A 19,598-nucleotide genomic window follows, 5' to 3' on the forward strand; every position below is an offset into this window, starting at 1 on the left:
TATATTATATATTATTTTTAGTTTTGGATCAATTTTTTTTAATACACACAACTCAGTTAATTGGGCTAAACTGACAGTTTTATTAAAAAATGTATAACCTATTATATTCAAATAGATATAAAACACAGTCTATTTACAAAATGTGTGTGGTAAAACGATGAACCAGATCTAATAATAGCGCGTCGGAAGGGTAGTCATGGGCTGGTGTTATGAAGACATGGCCAAGAACAGTCTGGCAGCAGAATGGCCTCAGGACAGCCAGATGCCTGAGGCACTGTCCCTGCATTCATCCCTGCTGTGCTTCCCTGTGTCACTCTGTCAGAGGACGCTGCTGAGGCTCAGAGCATCCATCTCCAGGCACCTGCCTGGTGCTGGGAGCAGGGCACTGCTGCTCCTGCTCCCGTGGTCGGTGGGTGCCAAGGAATGCCCTGCACACAGCCCTGAGTGCCCTCCTGAACAGGGACTGTTGTTGCCATCCTGCCAGGGACAGGAGAGGAGATCTGTCTCCAGGGGGCTGTGTGGACATCAGACAAGCTCCTGCCTGCACTTCTGGAACTGAGGGCACTTTCCAGGAAGGAGCAGATGGTGCCTGTCCAGTGCTTGTGGGTGTGGTGGTGCTGAGCTGGCCTGGGTGCTCCTCCCCGTGATGGCCGAACAATGCTTGACTCAGGGATGTGGCTGGCTCATCCTTGGTGCCCATGGAACCAGCTGGGCCAACAGACATGCTCTTGTAGGTTTGCTTCCATCTGAATTTGTAGTCAGAAACTTGTTTTGTGCAGCTGGACATGACACAGCATGGAGTCTGGAAGAGCTTGCTTTTCTCCCTGTCCCAGAATAGCCTATGCTTGTATTATGGATCGTCACATTAGAAATAAGGTCAAAGAGCTACACCCTTCAAGTACATACAACCCCCAATGATAAGCCCCAGCTAGGTAGGTAATATAAGCCACTATTGGGCAATTAGAGCTCTCCGTATGTTTTCTTTAGAGGTGTGCACGATATCTGCCAGATAGCACAAGTATTTAACTTCCTGCAATCAAAGAGCGGGGTCCCAGCAGCAGAAGTGAAAATCCAGCCTCTTGCTCTGAAAACTGAGTGGAACTAGCTGAAAACTCAAGTTCCTGTTGAGCTGGGGACAGCTGGCCCAGTCACTTGATCTGGGAACAGCAATCACTTGAGGAAGCAAATTGCTTCTATTGCACCTCAACCTAGACAAGTGCAAGACTCCTGGTGGCAATTAAAGGGGGCTGATGCTTCACACCTTGACTTCCCTGTGAAAGTATGTTGCCTTTACACAATTACTTGCAATGGGTATGTGAATGCTAACAAAATCCTTGTAATACCAGTCTTTGTCACCTGCTCCTTTAGGGATCAAAACTTGTCTCTGTAATTCATCAAGGAACAAGCATCGGTATTGCGAAGTCAGGGTGCGATGTGTATTCAGTGAACAAATCCCAGCGTCTGTAGTACTAAGCTGTACAATAATGGAGGACTTAGAGTGCTGGGCTAATGGCTAGACTCGATCATCTCAAGGGTATTTTCCAGCCTAAATTTGGTGTGTGTTTATGGGTGACACATTCACACCTGTTTCTGGCATCCTGTCAGATACAGGACTCACACCTAAGTTCATCAGTTTGAAATTGCTAAACAAAGAACTAGATATGCATTTTGTAATTGAGAAACTACTTGCAAGAGAAAGGGAAATGGCAGCTTAGCTATGTGCAGGTAGTAGTAGTAGCTGGACAAAAGGATTCTCTGCAAGTAACAGTCCCTGTCTGTTACTTGCACAGAGTATCTACATTATCTATCTAGCAGGAGAAAACTCGCTGCTAATTTTCCCCTTCCTTTCCTCAGAAAACCATGAGGAAGTAGATGGAGACCACAGGAAAGCTCTGTGCTTCTCCACAAGTTTTCTAAAACCCAAGGAGGTGAACAGCAGACACATAATTAGCTGAGGGTGAGTGTTTAACAGATGTTACAGTCTGTGTAATTTAGAAATAAGATTAATTTCTTACCTGGCTTGTTTGAGGCTGCAGGAGGTGAAGTCAAATCCAAGACTTAAAAGGGAAGGAACAGGAAAAAGCAGGGAGAGGTAGCTGCCAGCTGCCATCCCATCAGCACCACAAATGGTGAATACTGACAAGTCTATATCAGTATTGTTGGAGTAAACACCTCTAGGAAAAGATGACAAGCTTGTATATCTTTGGACATGAGGGACGTTGTACAAGTTTTAGCAATAGATATAGATGGTCTGAAGCCTTGAGAGGCAAAAGGTTGGAAATTAATAGCAGACTTTCTATTAAGAACACAAATGTAAGGAATCTAAAGGAATAAAAAATTCTTGTTAAGAAAACTACACCCACTGTACATGCTATAGGAAATAAAAGACAGGAGGATTTCTGTCCAAATTTTATTTTTTTTTTTATAACACCTGCTTCAATGAAAGATTGAAACAGTCAAACTAAAACAGACATTATATGCTCATACCATTTACAATATTTACAGAATATACATTTTTCTTTTTTGCTCAGCAGGTAATTATAGCCACTTGGAAAAAAGTGCAAGTGAAAAGAATCACTGGTGTAAAAAGTTAAACTTCCCTGTTGATAATGTTGCAAGGCTTGAACTAACAGAAGTAGCCAGTGTGGTAAATTCTCTTTATTGTAACCAAGCATAGATGTCACATCACAGTGATGGATCCTGCTCAGCCATATTTACACCAAGCTTAAACCAGAAGGAAGCTATTACTCTATCTAGAAAATTGATGAGTGAGTTCACAGGGGAAACCATCTTCATTTTAACATTGAAAAGCGGAATTGCAGTGTTGAATTTTCTATTGTGCACATAAATAGCAATTAATTTCAAATGCTCTGTTGTATTAAATACTAAAATATATTTTAACTTCTTTATTGTACATGCTATAAAATTACACTAAAAATTTCAAGTTTCTGAAGTAGCAATTACCCTTTTACATATATATTCTCTATATACTTTTTAAATATTTTGATTTTTTTTTGAATACCCAGGATAAAGCTATACTAGCTCCAGTATGGCTGTGTTTTATCATAACATCTACCAGAGTCCCATACATAACCAAAGCCTCATCTAAAAGCTAGTTCTGAAGATATTCTACTTTAGTTTCTCTCTCATTTTCTCTTCCCTTCTTTCCAAAGGTAGCTGTGCTACCTTTTAACTTCAGGTTATGCTCTATCTGGAGAGAGGGCTGAACTTCAGCCCCTCCAACTAATAAGTCAAGTCACAGAGCCACTGATGGACAAGCAGCAGGTGATGTTTTTCACCTCTTGGAGTGTTCCTTCAATACAGGCACAGCAATCTCCAGGTCAGACGTAATTTAACTCTGTCAGTACTTGACATCAACAGGACTTACTTTAGACATGGATTTTGCTGACTTCACAAGGGTGTGCCTTTCCATATAAAAGCTGTACAAGCGCAAGAGCAAAAGAGAGTGCACAGTGGTCTCAACTACATGGTGTTCAACAAAAAGCAGCTTGAATTTTGCAGATAGATCTTATCACCCACCCAAGCGATTTTCTCCATGTTTGTATCCTCAAGTAGCACCAACCATTTACATTTTAATCTTTAGTATATATACATACATCTTTTAATAATTTATATACACACACATAGATGTTGCATCGGTACGTGGAGAAACTTATTTACAGTTAGTTGGAAAAATGCAATTGTATTAATTTACAGTATATGAAAACAGCATTTGTGCTTTCTGTTTGTACAGCAGTAATTTTCATCATTTCCAAAAAAGTTCATATTTTTATTTGCCTCAAGACATGTTACATGATGAAAAAAGTTGTAAAACAACTAGGATTGAGAATAATAGAGCATTAATTCTCCTCATATACCCCACTAATCCTACAGAATAGCTGCTTTCTATAAAAATTCTCCATTCAAACCCCTCTGTGGTTACCCAAGTTTGCCTGAGGGTCTTCTTAATAAATAATAACACACAGCAGAAGAACCACACATCCTATCTTGCACTGTGCACATTCATGAGATAAAAGTTTCTGCCTTCACTGAGTAACACACTGGTACACACCACTTAAACCTCACTTTTTACTCAGGACCTCAAAGTGCTTTTAAAAAGAAGGAAATATCCCGATTCTACACAGCATTTAAGAGGCACAAGGAATAAGGCTTGAATTACTATCTTCAGACCCTGACCTCACCATGGAAACTAGGGACTTATGCTTCAGATTCTCCCTGATCTGTTTATTGAGCTGAAGAATTCTGTTTTCTCAGGTAATCTCTACTCCTGGAGGTACACACTTGTTTATTATCTGTAAGGTTAACAACAACAACAAAAAACCAGCCGCACAGCCCGAACTGCCCAACTGTATTTCAATGCCCATCTTATTTCCATAAATGTACTTTTCTCTTGAAAGCATGAAATGGCTTCATAAGAAAGCTGTTAAATTAAAAACACAGCTAGGTTTAATCTTCATAACAATTAAGTAAATACAAGTAGTCTGATACAGCAGGCTCTAAGCACTTCTTTGATCAGACTAACAAGTGTTTTCTGGTCAATAGTAATTTCAGTATCAGCCTATATAGAAATTACTTCCTCCCTGATGTGTTTACACTTCGGTAACTATTTGAGATCAAAAAGGTATTTCTAAGATATACAGCTTTAAATAATTCATTAAAAACTTACAGTGAATTTCATTATTTTTTTCTTAAATAGTGTCAGGCTGGGTGCTGAACAAAGACTGCTGCCATCCACCTCAGGAAGTAAATACACAGCCTGTGTACCATTACTTTGTAAGCATTTGAATTATTCTAGGAGTAAGAGATTTTTACTGTCCCCAGTAGGAAGTCATAGCATTCACATTAATTTCAGGAAACATTCACCTTTTTCAGAACACAGAGTACTCTTCCTTTAGCCATTATTTATGTGCACTTCTGCAACATTTTTCCACAGGTTTCTCATAGATGGAGTTTTCTTCTAGTCCTCTGTTTTGACAAACTACCCTCTTAGAGATGGCTGCAAGATCCCTTTTTCAACGAGGTGAGATTTCAGGGTTTTATATACACTTAGTTGTTGTTCAGGCTGAAGTATCAACAGCTGTTTTAGTAATTTGCTGGGATTTGGACCCCTGTTAATGAAAAAAATAAATTTTTTTAGTGACCACAGCTCTAAAGAGTCTTTTAGATTTCTTCTTTCTTCCCAAACAATGCCTTCCCTTTCTTGATGGTGCCAAATTATGGATTTCTCCCAGTCTGTCTCCTCACGATGCACAGGCCAGCATTACTAGGAAAGCATACTCTTAGCTCAATATAAGCAGAAACTAAAAAGCATTTCTATTTTCTGTCAAATGGGGATATTAAGAAGGCTTATGACAAGTAAGATTCCTTGATTCATCCTTTATCACTGCAATTACTGTTTTTTATTAGCAGATCTTCATTTTGTATCTGTTGCCTGCCAGATAAGCTATGTACTACTGAACTAAAAGGGAAATTGGCCAAGTCAGTAAACTGCAAATTAAAACAAGGTTTTCTAAATATCAGCCTCATTTTTAGCTAGCCACTTACTTACAATCTATTTCCAAAATGAACCAAATATAAGGCAAAGAATCTCTTGCTAATTAGGTATCTAATAATTATTTAGCCATATGCATTTACAAAACTAAGGGCATGTCTTGATTCAGTTCCTTGAACCACCCCAGCCTCAGAAGCTAAAATGTCTGTTGTAAGAGAATTGCGATTCCCATGATTTCTTCTTGAAAGCTGGTGTGGTTCAGGAAAGATGAGCATTATTTTAGGGAGTTGTCTCCTTTCTTTAGCTATAGCATTTTCATCTTAAACAGAAAATCCCAAGCCAAACAACTGAGAAATATTGAAACTCATGGGAAGAGCTGCAGTCTCACAACTTATAGGTTCTTCAGGAACCACACAGGGAAAGCAGATGCTGAACAACCCTCCTGCCTGAAACCCCATACTACACCTTTCTGTAATCAGTAAATTCTAGTAAAATTTCTAATAGGTTGCTACACAAAACTTTCTGGTATTTCAGGTACACAGAAATGTACCGTCAACATTCTGTTACCTTCAACAGCAGTCACAGAAACATTGAACCCAACACAAATCCTAGGCAGGGACATTGTTTTCTTAATAGTCCTGTATTTGAAGTGATTGGATAAATCCTATTTAGCATCCTGCAATCTCTGCTATGCTAACATAACTCCTCTGTATTCTTTATGGCAGCTCCTGTGCATGCTTCAGTAGTTAATATTGTAAAAAGTCCATACCTTATGAAACTGGTGATATAGACATGAACAAAGGTGGCCATCAAGTACTGACAATCAAAGCGATCCATTATCCCGCCATGCCCAGGGATTGTGTCTGCAAAATCCTTTTCGGTGTGAAGGACAAGAAGGGGAAAGAAGAAAAAAAAAAAAAACAAAGATGTCAGTGGTTCCCAGGAAACAGGATGTTGTCACTCGGCAGCAGCACATTAGGGCTGCAAGAAAGCCATGGTTTCACTTCATGGAGCCAAAAGTTAGCAAGAGGCTCCTTTGCTGAAGGAGTTTTTAACTGCAAAAGTGAGCCAAAGGGTGAGGTGAGAAAGAAGAAAAGCAGCAATTTGTCCACAGTATTGCACAAGAAGACAGCAGTAAGTCAGGTGCAGGTGTGCCAGTACTGAGAACACTTGTGTGCCTACATACACTTCATTTTATGGCAGACCTCTTAAGCTGCTGGCTGTTGTTCCTTGCCTCTGCAGAACCTAATTCTCCTCTGTAATACTTTTTTTGCTTTACCCTCTTCCACGGACCATAAAATGTGCAAACAATATAAATTTATCTAACAGAATCAAAAAACACTGTGAAAAAAATGATCACTTCTTAAAAATATAAATTTCTGATGCAAACAAAGCTCCATATACTACCTTTGTGTTACCTATCTTGCCTATAGAACAGCTTTATCAATCAAAATACCTTTCAGACATCCTTGCTGTCAGCCACATGGGGTGACAAGTTAAACTCATCCTGCCCAGTGCAGGGCAGGCATGGAGTGCACTGACTTCAGAAGCAATTCCACAATATCTCAGACTTCCCAACAGTCCTTAAGTCCCCATCACTTTGGGGCCCAGAAGTTTTAAAAAGAATCTAATTTTTTATGATCTACTTTAAGAATAAGTGCTGCTTTTCAGCAGCATTTTTTTTCATCCTAAACTCCTTCTTCACACAGTCTTTTGCTGTGTGGCCCTACAGGTACGAGAGTGATGTGGCCAGCAAAGTGCTGGTCAAGCTGCTGGGACCAGCATGAGAAAGAGGGGTAAGTACAAGCACATGTACAGGAGTTCAGCACAAACAGAGAGGTTTACACACTTCTGTACAAAGCACATGCCAGGTAACAACAGGATAAGAATTACAGCAGTCCTACCAAGACATAAAGGAGGTCAGGAGAAATTTGGGGCTGCCCTCTCGCCATGCTCCTGCTGCCATTTCATACCAGTCAAGGACAGCATTGCCACAAGCGACAGTGCACACCTTGCAATAAACAGGGGGTAGCAGGTCACATAATTTGCCAATACGCACAAGGCAGCAGTGTATTGGCAAAGACAGCCAAACATCTCATGCTTTGGTGAGCCTGACACACCAGCATCCACCTGTGACCCCAGTACCACTGGTAAAAACCAGCCAGCCAAAATCTGAAGGGTAAGCCACTGTCAGCACTTCTGAAGCATCTACAGATTGCCTTTCATGTCAAGTATAATATCTCACATCTTGCTTGTCTAAACCACTTCTGCAACATGATTTGGAAGAGTAATTATTGACCAAACTATGTAACCAAATTATTCTTAAGATTTCCAGCACTTAAGTCACATGCTGACTATGCAAAGTTTGAAGAATATCACACACAGAGACAGATCTGATAAAACCAAGTCCTGCCTCTGATACTAAAAAACAGCTAAAACATTGTTGCAACTTCATAGAAACACAACTACAATGAAGGATTTCAAAAACCCCTAATCTACCAATTTATCTAATCCAAAGAGAAAACCAAAATAAGACTTAGAGGCTTACAGGATTCATTACATACCTTGATTTTGAAAGCTCTTTTAAATCCACTGGCAAAGAATCCCCCAAATGGCCCAATTAATGAGGCAAATGTTGACAGCGCAAAGCTGTGCATCTGAAATGGGTACATATTCACTGTTTCCTACACGAAAAATAATTAACACTGTGTTTCAATATGTTCAATTGTAGGCATTTTTAGCTTACATATTTAAAGGGTTAGAGAGTACATTACATGTAACTATTGCTGGTAGTACTTCTTCACTCAGCATGGAAGTAATGGCACTAATACAGAGGGTGCTGTGTGGTGAAGAGAATAAAGCTCCAATCCTAACAGCAGTTACACAGTAGCTGAAAAGAGAATTAAGTTCTACAGCTTCTACAGTTCTTACATCAGCTTGCCAGTAATCAGGCCATAACAAGCCTTTGTCCACTTCCCACAAAAATTTCAAAATTTGCTCCTCAAAAATAAGTCTGCAAAATGCTTAAGTGGCATCCATGTGCATCACAAAGAGAACGCAGGCTGCAAGAACACAGGCACATTCCCTTGGGTGACTCCAGCAGTGATTCTGAGTGTGTGACCATGTCCCTCATATGAGCAACAGAGAGCCTTATGGTATTGAATCCGTTCTTAACCCTAAGCTTTACCAGCATACCCTTCTAAAATGGTTTGGGAACCCTCTTAAGCTGGGAGGCATGATTTCAATTTTAACCAAAGCCTGGGATTTTTCCTTACCCATCCCAACACAGCCTGAAGCAATGGTGGCACAGAGTATTTCTTCATTTGGAAGAGCTCTGAAGGTTCACACTCTGTCACAAATCTGTTGGTTTCACTGTTGTATTCCACAGGGCAGACAAAGTACTGATATTGAGCCAAAAAATAGGAAAACTGAAAAGCAAAACAAGAACTCTTGAATTAGACATTTGTTATTACACTCAAAAATTATGCTTTAATGAATGGCTTTATCACCACTAGCTCAGGGTAATGAAAATCTTTCTAATAAGGGACATAGAATGGAAAAACATCAGCCTGCTTAAACTAGAGAATGCCTCAACAAGGCAGATGTTCAATGAGTTTAGTGACGATTTCCCAAATTGTTTTCCATGTCTCAGATTTGTATCTACTGTATCTTCTGCATTAGAAAATCCAAAAGTGTAATCCACTCATAATTTTTTGTAGTTCACTTGTCCATTAAAACTTGAATATCTCTTCTACTAAGCTTGGCTATTATGAGTTTTGCTGACCTTGGTGACAAATTACTTATCCTGGTATTATCACCTGTGCTTATCATTAGATTCCAGGAGAAATGTCATTATAAAGCATGTAACACAGAAGGACTACTTCACAAATGCTATTGATAAAATTCAATTCCAAAAGAGGGATGCAAGTAATAGATAAAACTATTCCAGATACTGTAACAGAAACAGCAAAAAAAGGTCAATATAATCTATTCAGGAGAGGGTTAACCTTGCCTATCCTTTCCAGCCAGTTATAAATTGGCAGAATTCTGTAGGCAAAAAACCACCCTAACTGTGAGGCTTTCAGGAATCTGAGGTAAAATTAGTGATGAATTTGGTTATTTCACATCAAAATACAAAGACTGAATCTGTGCAAGGAAATTCCCATGCCTTGAAATGTTCAGGTTAGTCAGATGGGCTCTGAACAATCTAGGGTAGTGGAAGGAGTTCTTGTCCATGGCAGGGGGTTTGTAATGAGATGATCTTAAAGGTTGTCCTTCCAAACACGACTGTTCTTTGGTTCTAGGGATGTCCTGTGGTTACTTACAATAAATCCAAATACAACAGTGGAAAAGAAACCTCCAATGAACCCTTCCCAGGTCTTCTTGGGAGAGAGCTAGGCACAAAAGAGATAGTGTTAGTCCATCGGTAAAATCACTGCACCCTTTTTAACTCTATTTCTTGATCTTGTTTGTGAAAATTAAGCTCCTACTTTGTTTTTTAAAGGTTTGTGTGAAATACTGAATGTCAGCAGCTGCAGCCACCGAATGTGATAAATAGAAGAGTATGGCCATGACTCGTCCCAGGCAAGGTAGGGAAAAGCCACACTTTGGCTGGTGCCACTGGCCAGTTTGAGGGAAGGGAGAGCTTCCATCCCCTCTGCTGCTGCTGGCCTCTGGTTGCATCTGACCCAGATTAAGCAGCTGAAGTCACTTCAAGCAGAAGGCTGGGAGACCTGCACAAGCACACCTCAGCTCAGTTGGAGAGCTCTGCAAGCAAGCACCCATTTAGATAGTGCCAGGAACCTGGGTGTGACACAACCACTGCTGGGAATGCTTCTCAGGAGATACCAGCTTTCTGCAGACAGACTGGGTAACTAATACAGCAAATAACCAGAGAGACCAGTGTGCCAAGTTGTCACCAAATTCTATCACATTTTCAGTTTAAGAGCATTTTGGTATCAGAACCAATGAAATCCCCAAAAGTTAACATGGCAACATCATGAAAAGAATTCATGGCTTTCTGTGGGGTCTTGCATATTCTACCAGAATAGGAAGATTAATGCTTGAGCCCTTCTCAGTCAACAAGAGAAGCAGGTATATATGACCTAGTGGCTTATTTCAAATTACAGTTTCTGTGCAGTAAGTATGCAGCCAAACTTGCATCTGAAATCCAAAAACAATGCAACTATAAATGATGATGCAATAGGCTCAAACCGCATTATCCTGTAATGCCAATATCACATTCACATTAATCCCACTTGCCCATATACAAACTTTCAGGAACAGGATAGTCAGTTTCAGCTTCTTTAGCAAAGATGTGAATCACGCAGCGCAGAGTAAAGTATTTTTTTCCATTAGCATGTTTTTGAACAAGTAACAAAATTGCTATAAATTGTAAAAGCTTGTTAGCGAGGAAGTGCCTAAGCACCTACCTTAATTAATGGAGTTCTGCCAAAGAAGAATCCAAAAATATAAGCAGTAATGTCATTGCAGATAACACTTGAAATTGGAACCAGAAACCTAGAGAAAGACATTAAAAGTTTCACAAAGAAAAACTGCCTGAACCTAAACATAGGACAAAAATTGAAAGGGTAGAATTTCTTTCTGGGAACTTTTTCTGCAGTATTTAGAAGGAATTATGTTTCAAAATGTGTTTGCCTTGTTCCCCCATGAGCACCACACTTAGCTATACTGGTTTTAGTCTTCAGCCAAACTAGATCATAACAGATTCATGTTAGTTCAAGTTAAAGTGTTATTTTGGTGCATGAGCTTAAAACATGAACAGGCTGGCTTTTTCCTACCAAGTTTAAAGACTAGTACCATAGGTAAGAAGAAATCAAGATACATAAACATGTTAATGTTCTTGGTAACATAAAAACAAGCAAATTACTCCAAAAATTTAAATGACAGCTAAATTAAAAAAAAAATTGTTTTCCTTATACCTTTTCCCCCCTTTTCAGTTTGAAGAGGCTTTTTAAGTGTTCTTTGCATGCAGAGTGCATCTGAGGTTGTTATTCAAGTCTATTAAGCTCTCTTTTTTCCTCCTTTTCAAAGCAGGGATGTATTAATAAGTCTAAATAAGACTAAAAGTCAGATTTTTTGATCATCTGCCAAATTGTCTAGCAAGAGCAGAAATATGAAATAGTAGGCTAGCAAAGCAACTAGGTTCAGTTTTTGATAAATAAACATAATCACTACGAAAAGAATTTGTATATAGAAACTTTGTCAAAGACCTTGGGCTTTCTAACTCTAAGTATGCCTTGTCTGCAATAATCTCCCCAGATGTACATATATCAGGAAGAGGAGAACATAGAGCAATACAGCACTATGTCCTTGGAAGAACACAAAACATCTTCCATGTGCTTCTTCCTTCTTTCTCAACTTGAAATTTATTCTGTCCCTGAAGAAGTAGAGGGGTAGGAAAACACACCCTCTCTCTGAGGAGTGGCTTTACATAATCAAGTTTAACTGCATTGCCAAAATTTAATGTATCACTGAAAATGGGACACAAAGATTGCCCAACCACAACCAAGATTAAAACTCTTAAAATATTTTAAGTATTCTGAATTTATTTGGACAGGACAGGCTGCAGGGAACGTGGCCAGATTGGGGATTTCAAATTAAATGGTCTAACTTCAATAGCTCTGAGCAACCCAAAGCTCCCAAGTAATTGCAAAAGAATTGCTGGATATTCATCTATTCAGCAAAATGATGTGGAAACTATTTGACCTAGCATGCAATCGATCCTATTCCCTCTGTAAGCAAATGAAGTGGTTGTTCAAAACTATCAGACTTGTGTCTGTCAGTCTAGATAAAGAGGTTTCTGCTTCCTCTCTTGCATGCTTTACCTCATCACTCCCAATTCCTCTGATCTCCTTTCTACTAGACATTAATGCTCCTATAATTTGTGCTGCTTTAACTGTTCCCACAATTATTCCCTAACCAGATCTACACAAATGAACCAACCTTTCAGTGCGATAGAGGTACAAATCAGTTTATCACTGTCCCCTTACCAGATCATGCCTTCAAAGAGATTTTGGATGACAAGATGAGATTGAGTTACAGTGATCAGCAAAGTGACATGAGTCCATGCGAACTGTTAACAATGCAACAACACAACAGTTAGTGAAAACACCGACCCGTACACCTCCATAAATCCTGGCACATCTGAGGAGCTCCCCGAGAAGACCAGTTCAAGTGACAATGCAAGAGATGTGTGCATACAGTATATCACAGGTGAGCTGGCTTTCTGAAGCAAGTTCTGAAACTTCAGCAGGTCTCTTCATCACTTACCTCCACCCAGAATTTTTTAACCTGCAGTTTTAACATCTGATTTAATAAGACATACACCTCCATCATGAAAGCAGCAAAGAAGTTTAAGCAATGTGATATTCTGTATATACATATAACTGACATGTTAGAACTGTAACAATAAAATGGCAATGAACTACTCATGAAAGAGTCATGTTACACAGATGTGGATCTTTCTCAGAATACTCTTATGAAACATGAAAATTCCCAGGATATGCAAAAATAAAGTGCTTGTTTTTAAGGGCATGGTGATTTAGTCCAGTACTACTGTTTGCACTTGGTGTTCAATCTGTAGAGCCAGTGTACAATAAAGTGGTTTCCAAGTAGGTTATGAGTAAAGATTCTGCAATAGATTTTGTTTTCCAGGCACTTTTAAATCAAGAACTGGTAGTTTTCACATGATACACCAAAGTTAAGCACTCTAAGTGTCCGGGCTATTTACACTCAAAATGTCCTACTTCTTTAATTCTCTAATCACATGTGTTTACCTATGGCAGCCAGACTCTACTTCCATATAAGACTACTCAAGAAGCCTTAAAGTGGGGGAGGGAGGGCACAAGAAATGACAAAAGGTTTCTGAAAACTTTACCTGCTGGTTAATTAACGCAGCTCTGAAGCAAAGTTTTTAGTATTTGTCCAGTGACATTGGAACACCACCTACTCTACTAGAATCATGGAACAGTTTGGTTGGAAAGGACCTTAAAGATCACACAGGTCCAGCTCCCTCACCACAGGCAGGGACACCTTTCACTAGACCAGGCTGCTCAGGGCCCCATCCAGCCTGGCTTTGGACACTTCCAGGGATGGGACAGACTCTCCTTTTCTTCCTAAGCACCGTGTGGCCACACAGTATACGTGGCTTTGCTCTGTTTTGTTGCAATTCCTGGCTAGTCACATTTTAATGTTTTCTGGGCAGACACCAAGTCACGTGACTGACACTACACAATTTCACTTTCTTTCCAGAAAGGGAAAAAGGAAAAAAAATCATGGCAAGTTAATATATTTAGGTTGTGCCAATCTGAAGATGATAAGGGTTTTTTTTGCAGATTAGAAGATAAAGACTATACCTCCTAGAAGAGCTGCATCTCACTGTCAGGTAAGCTTTCCTACAAACAGGGTACATTATTTTGAGTAAAAGATTTTTTTACATGTTATTATAAGGCTTAATTAAGTCCTAGTCTAGAATTGGGGATCCTCAGTGGTAAATGTTAGAGCCTGAGGCACAGGCTACCTAAAGCAGTGCAGGAACAGCAGGGTTAACCACATTCCCAAAGCTTTAGGAAATCTTTAAACTGTGCAATGCCTGATTACTCAAGTTCTTTCAAGACAGGAGCTGTACTGCACTGCTGCTTCCTTGTGATTTCTAATTGCTCTTATATAGAAGTGGGGTATTGTCAGTGGGGTGTTTTGGGTGTTTTATTTGCTTTGGTTTTAACCTGTAATATTACAGAATTAGTTTTCAATGTATATGATACACATAAAAAAAAGTTCAAGCTGTTGCTTAGCTACTATGCTGATTATTAGGTGGGTATGAGAGATGAGAATTCTGTTTTCTTTTAATACATCAATGATCTATTGAGACACTGCAGAGCAGAAGACCAGAACAGCTGTGAATTGTCACAGAATAAATTTTCCACGCAGGGGTTAAGATCAAGTTCCCCTCATGGTACTTCAGTGGAGCCTCTAGAACGCAACACTTGATTCACAAGAACCACTTTCCACACAATGCTGAACTGTTTGGCTTCAGACCTGGCAGGGGGTTGCATGCCCCTTCTCCAGCAACCTCTTTCATATCAGCCTATCACTAAGGGAAACATATCATGTTGGACATGCACAAGGCCTCATCAAGGACAGCTTGTACTCACTGAGAGGCCACATCCTGGGATATAGTAATAATAATAATAATAATAACTATCACCATCATCATCCAGAAGGTGAACAGATACCGTCCAGCATGACTTGATTTCATGTTACTCTCAGTTTAAGCACATTTTCCACACCCCTCTTCTGAACTATTTTATGAGCATATGGGTATGACTGTTTCTAGTGACATTCATGATATGAATGACCACAGCAAAGTGGGTAATACACACCATGTAAAACTGCAGACGATAATGTTTCTTCACTAAACTCAAAACAAACATGCAGAATCCTGTAAAATAAAGAAAGTGTGGTTTGTACCATCTCACGTTTAATGACACTGAATTTAATTTAATGACACTGTGATATACCAGTAATTATCTTCCTTTGAAGCAGTTTTTAATCCCTCTGCTGCTACAAGTGTTGGCCTATATTCAGTTAAAAGTACATATAGAGTTATTCTCATACAAGATTATGACTTAGTTAAGACAGGTTTAGCTAACATCAGTAAAGAATATCAACAGTAAACCAATAGTAAGGAACATCCATCTAGGCACATACAAGGTCCCATTTTGGACATCAATTTTTAGCAAAGGAAATCATCACTTTTAAAAACCACTCAAAAGCCAGGTCAACAAATTAGTTTTCAATAATTAACAGAAATAAATGAAAGGAAAAGACCAGATTGCCCCTTTCCCCCAGACAGGCATATGACTGCATGCAATGCAAGTGTGAGGCACAGGTGCTGGAGAATTCAGCTGACCAAAAAGAATTTTCTGTGTGGCTAATTGAGCACCTCTTCTCTCCTATGGCAACTTCCTGCACCAACAAGGGGCCAGAGGGCCTCAAAAGACCCTGAACCTGGGGGATAGCCCCTAAGTGACCCCACAACCCCAATGCCCAGGGGCTCTGCTATGCTCTGCCTCCTTCTTTTGCTCATCCTTGGCTTGTGTCACGTCTCCCCTCACCAGCTCACAAGGCTGTTTTAGCCTTGTGAGGCTCACAAGGCTAATTTAAGTTAGTTTCCCCAAGCCAAAGCCAGGTGCAAAAGGTCAAGTTCTGCAAAGCTGGTTTCAAGTTTGTGATCTGAGCACTGAGCAGAATTTTTATTTAAGACAAAAACAAACAAATAAAACAATAGAAAAACTGACAGATCATCACAAAGATCAGATTTCTTAGTACACTTCAGAAGTATTTGCAGCATAACAGGCTCCTGTCCCTTAAGCCAATCTGAGTCTTCATCTGATTTAATTTTAAGCTAAACTGCATTCCTGAAAAAAACATTTACGTGTTCACAAAGCTATACCACACAAGAATGCCAACTTGTGTCTCTTCTTCCTAGAAAAAAGGCTTTTAAAATTTTTTTCTTTGGACATGGAGGAATTTTTTCCATGAGGTAAGTATCTGAATATCCTGCAGACAAAATTAAGACTCAGGCATTTTGACTAATCAGTTAAAAATATATGTTAGTAAAACCTATTACTGGAGACCTAAGAGAACATTTGCACAGTGAAGAATCAACGCAGCACAGCAATTACACACAAAAGTTATCCCTACAGTCTGCCAAAATAGCACCAGGTCTTCAGCAATCAAAATTAATGCTTGCCAACCTCTTTTGAGCACTATTAACTCTCTCAAGATCATCTCCTTATTTAGGATGCTTTCTTCTTCTCAGTGAATGCAAAATTTGTACTCATCTTTTCACAGGAAAAATGTAACTGCAAACACCTAATTTCCCCAAGCATTAAGAGGAAAAAGAAACTGGAAGTGCATAAAGATGGGGAGCAGTTAAATATATTTTTAATTAAATAAGAAAAAGCAGCACAAAGTTCTTTCATTTTTGTGATTTCCTGCACTTACCTGTTAAATAGAGTGCAAAAGATATAAACCTGTGGTAACGAATGAGGAATTGCAGCTGTTCTCTTCTTTGCACAAATGTAGCAAAGTAATCAGCTACAGTCTCTCCATAAAAGAAGTAGTTCACACACAGCAAAAAGTACCTGCAATATGCAACAGCTAACAGTTATTTTATTAAAACTATATATATTAAATGCAATTCTTAAAAACAAAACAAACACTGATTTATTTATAACAAGTTAAAAAAAAAAGTAATAAAAGGCCAACTTATTTGTCCAAGCTCACAGGGGGAACACAACTAGAAAATTCTGTATTAGAGACTGATGTCAGGTTTTATGTCTGCACATGACCCACAAAGCTGTCATTCCACCACAACAGGAGAGCAAGAAGATTATTTCAATTTCACATCCTGGCTTACTGATATTTTAGCTTGCTACTCACCAGCTGAGAGATCTAAACCATGGTAAATCATACGAGTGGTAGACTCTGTAACCAATAGTAATGATTTCATGATAACACTTCACTTGGATGCTTAAGACCTAAAATAAGAGAAGTAAAAAAACTCTGTAAATATGCTGCAGTTGTTTCTTACAGGCAGTAAAGAGCACTTCAGCCTGAATTAAGGGAAGACATTATTCTGAAGTAAAATTCCACTCAGAAAACAGCTTCAAAGCAAATCCAAGGAAAAACTAAGCTCCATCTAAAACTTAAAAAAAAATCTACAAACCATTTTACATGAAGGAAAAAAAACCCACATTGTACTAGCTTCAAGAATATACTCATGAAACAAGGGAAGCCTCCTCACCTTTCTGCATTAAAACAGTTTGAGAGCAGCAGGTCAGAAGTGCTTCCTGTAAAGAAAGCTCTCCTATTTCTTTTGGCTAAATTTTATCTTTACATTCAACTCTAGAAATATTTTCTGGGCCCAATGGAAAAAAAAACTAGCTGTGCAACACAGCTTAGACACCCAGGTCTTTCACTTGCAAGCATCTCCTTGAGGGTAATTAGCATTTATGATTAGAGGCAAAGGTCATCTAACCCAGGTCTGAATGTCACACCCTCCTAGGCCTTCATTTTGTTTCGCTGACCTCACTGCTTCCCCTGCATTGCCAGCCTGAGTCGGGCAGTATGTCCTGTCATGCCTTTGGGCTTCAAAGGACTCTGCCACTTCTGTGCAATCCACAGTCTCTGAGCACATCACCCTACCCAGACATGGAATTGTCAGATGCAATCCCGTGCAGGGGCTGGAGCAAGAACCTGCCCACGCAGCTGGCGCGTGTCAACACAGCAGGCTTTGCAGCTCCCCCGTTACTGCCTGCACTCATCAATGCATTTCATCCTGCTCAACGTGTGAACACAAAGCCTTACACAACCTCAGTGAGTCAATTTTGAAGCTCCCCTTACCTTGTGTTCTTTCTTCTGCTTGGCCAACCTTATAAAACTTAAATGCTACAGGTGAGAGCAACATTACAGGATTGCACCTTACAGTGGAAAAGGGCACCAGGACTTCCAAGCCATGGAAGGCTGTTACCCAAGTAGCCAGCAAATGCAGAACATACATCCTAGCTCTTTAGAGCAGTCTCAGGTCTTGTCCTCCAAACCTCACTGGATTACTCTTCCTACAATTCTCTGGGCATTTTCAGTCCTAGTATTGAGATTTGGTTTTAATGTGACAACTGTTATTTAAATACAAGCTATTTTATTCCAGACAAATTAAATAATTCATGAACAAGACTGTTTTTTCCCTCCATTCTCCTTTTTATGTAGTCTGAAATATAAACTTAATTACCAGCTCATTATATTAGAAGACGGACTTTTTGCTTTATGGCACAAAAGAAGAACTCTATTACAATTATATACTAACTTCTATTACTTTTTGGTTCATGTCTTAACAACTTGCCCATGATTGCAATCTCACAGTATACCATGAATACACAAAATGACCCTGCAAATTAATTAGTTCTCCTTTTCGTCCATAATCATAATTCTCAAATGTAACAGACTACTAAAGGAAGGATTGCAGGGGTGAAAAAAAAAATCTCTTTACAGAAACCTGCACTTTAAAGCTGCTCTTTTTGTTGTTTCTTCACACACACAAAAAGAAAATCCTCCATGGAAGAGACAATGAATTAGTAGTTTGTTATGTCATTCATCTGAAAACAGGAAATATTACCCAGACTAATTCAGGTGTAGAAACTGTAATGCAGACCATAATGCTGGTGAAACAGCATTCCAGTCTCTCAAGACACTAGATTTTATGACCTTTGGAAGAAGGGGCAGGTGACTCAGAATGACTACAAGGATGTTGTGAGGTTATGCAGGAAGAAAAGCAGAAGGGCCAAAGCCCAATACGAACTTAATCCTGCTACTGCCATAAAAGACAATAAAAACCACACCTATAAATACATCAGAAGCAAAAGTGGGGCTAAGGAGATGCTACATACTTCGTTGGATGCAGGAGGAAACACAGTGACAAAGAATGAGGAAAAGGATTAATGTTTTCTTTGCCTTTTTAATGGTTAGACCAGGTGTTGAGCTGGTTACCCTGTCCCCTGAGCTGGTTCATCTCTTCTGAGTAACAAGTGAAAGAAAATGGCCTCAGTTTAGATGGGAGCGGAGGTTTAGACTGGATATTAACAAAAATTTCTTCACCAAAAGGGCTGTCAAGCACTGCAAGATGTTGTCCAGGGCAGTGGTTGAGTCACCATCCCTGCAGATATTTAAAGGATGGGTAGATGGGAGACTTGGGGACATTGTTTAGTGGTGGACATGACAATGCTAGGTTAACAGTTCAACTCAAGTATTTTAAAGGCATTTTCCAATCTAAATGTTTCTACGAATACAATCCTAAAATTGTCTCATAGGAGGCCAAGAAAAAAGTAAGATAATTTCGATACTTGAACAAACAGAGTCAGAAATTGAAGCAGTTACCTAGAAGGACCAATTTCAGTGCATTAAAAGCTAAATTCCTATCTGTTCCTTGCCAAGACTGGAAAATATAGTTAAACCATCATTCCATAAAAATACCAGCAATTAAAATGGTGCAAAGAAGCACTAA

General features: G+C 39.3%; 1 protein-coding gene across 1 annotated transcript in view; it reads right to left on the minus strand.

The window, feature by feature from the left end:
• Positions 1–2,396: 2,396 nt before the first annotated feature.
• Positions 2,397–19,598, minus strand: part of CDS1 (CDP-diacylglycerol synthase 1) — a 29,394-nt gene continuing 12,192 nt past the window's right edge. The window contains exons 4-13 of the mRNA XM_005525584.3: positions 16,982–17,079; positions 16,544–16,683; positions 14,917–14,975; positions 12,526–12,608; positions 10,945–11,032; positions 9,838–9,906; positions 8,788–8,940; positions 8,077–8,196; positions 6,282–6,385; positions 2,397–5,129 (exon numbers count right to left, since the gene is read on the minus strand). Coding sequence (XP_005525641.2) covers positions 5,000–5,129; positions 6,282–6,385; positions 8,077–8,196; positions 8,788–8,940; positions 9,838–9,906; positions 10,945–11,032; positions 12,526–12,608; positions 14,917–14,975; positions 16,544–16,683; positions 16,982–17,079 — 1,044 coding nt within the window. The 3' untranslated portion in view covers positions 2,397–4,999. The remainder of the gene's footprint in view (positions 5,130–6,281; positions 6,386–8,076; positions 8,197–8,787; positions 8,941–9,837; positions 9,907–10,944; positions 11,033–12,525; positions 12,609–14,916; positions 14,976–16,543; positions 16,684–16,981; positions 17,080–19,598) is intronic.

The sequence above is a fragment of the Pseudopodoces humilis genome, chromosome 6 (genome assembly GCF_049639895.1).
Source record: "Pseudopodoces humilis isolate 2021_Gansu_Grassland_sample_001 chromosome 6, ASM4963989v1, whole genome shotgun sequence".
In the NCBI taxonomy this organism is placed as follows: domain Eukaryota; kingdom Metazoa; phylum Chordata; class Aves; order Passeriformes; family Paridae; genus Pseudopodoces; species Pseudopodoces humilis.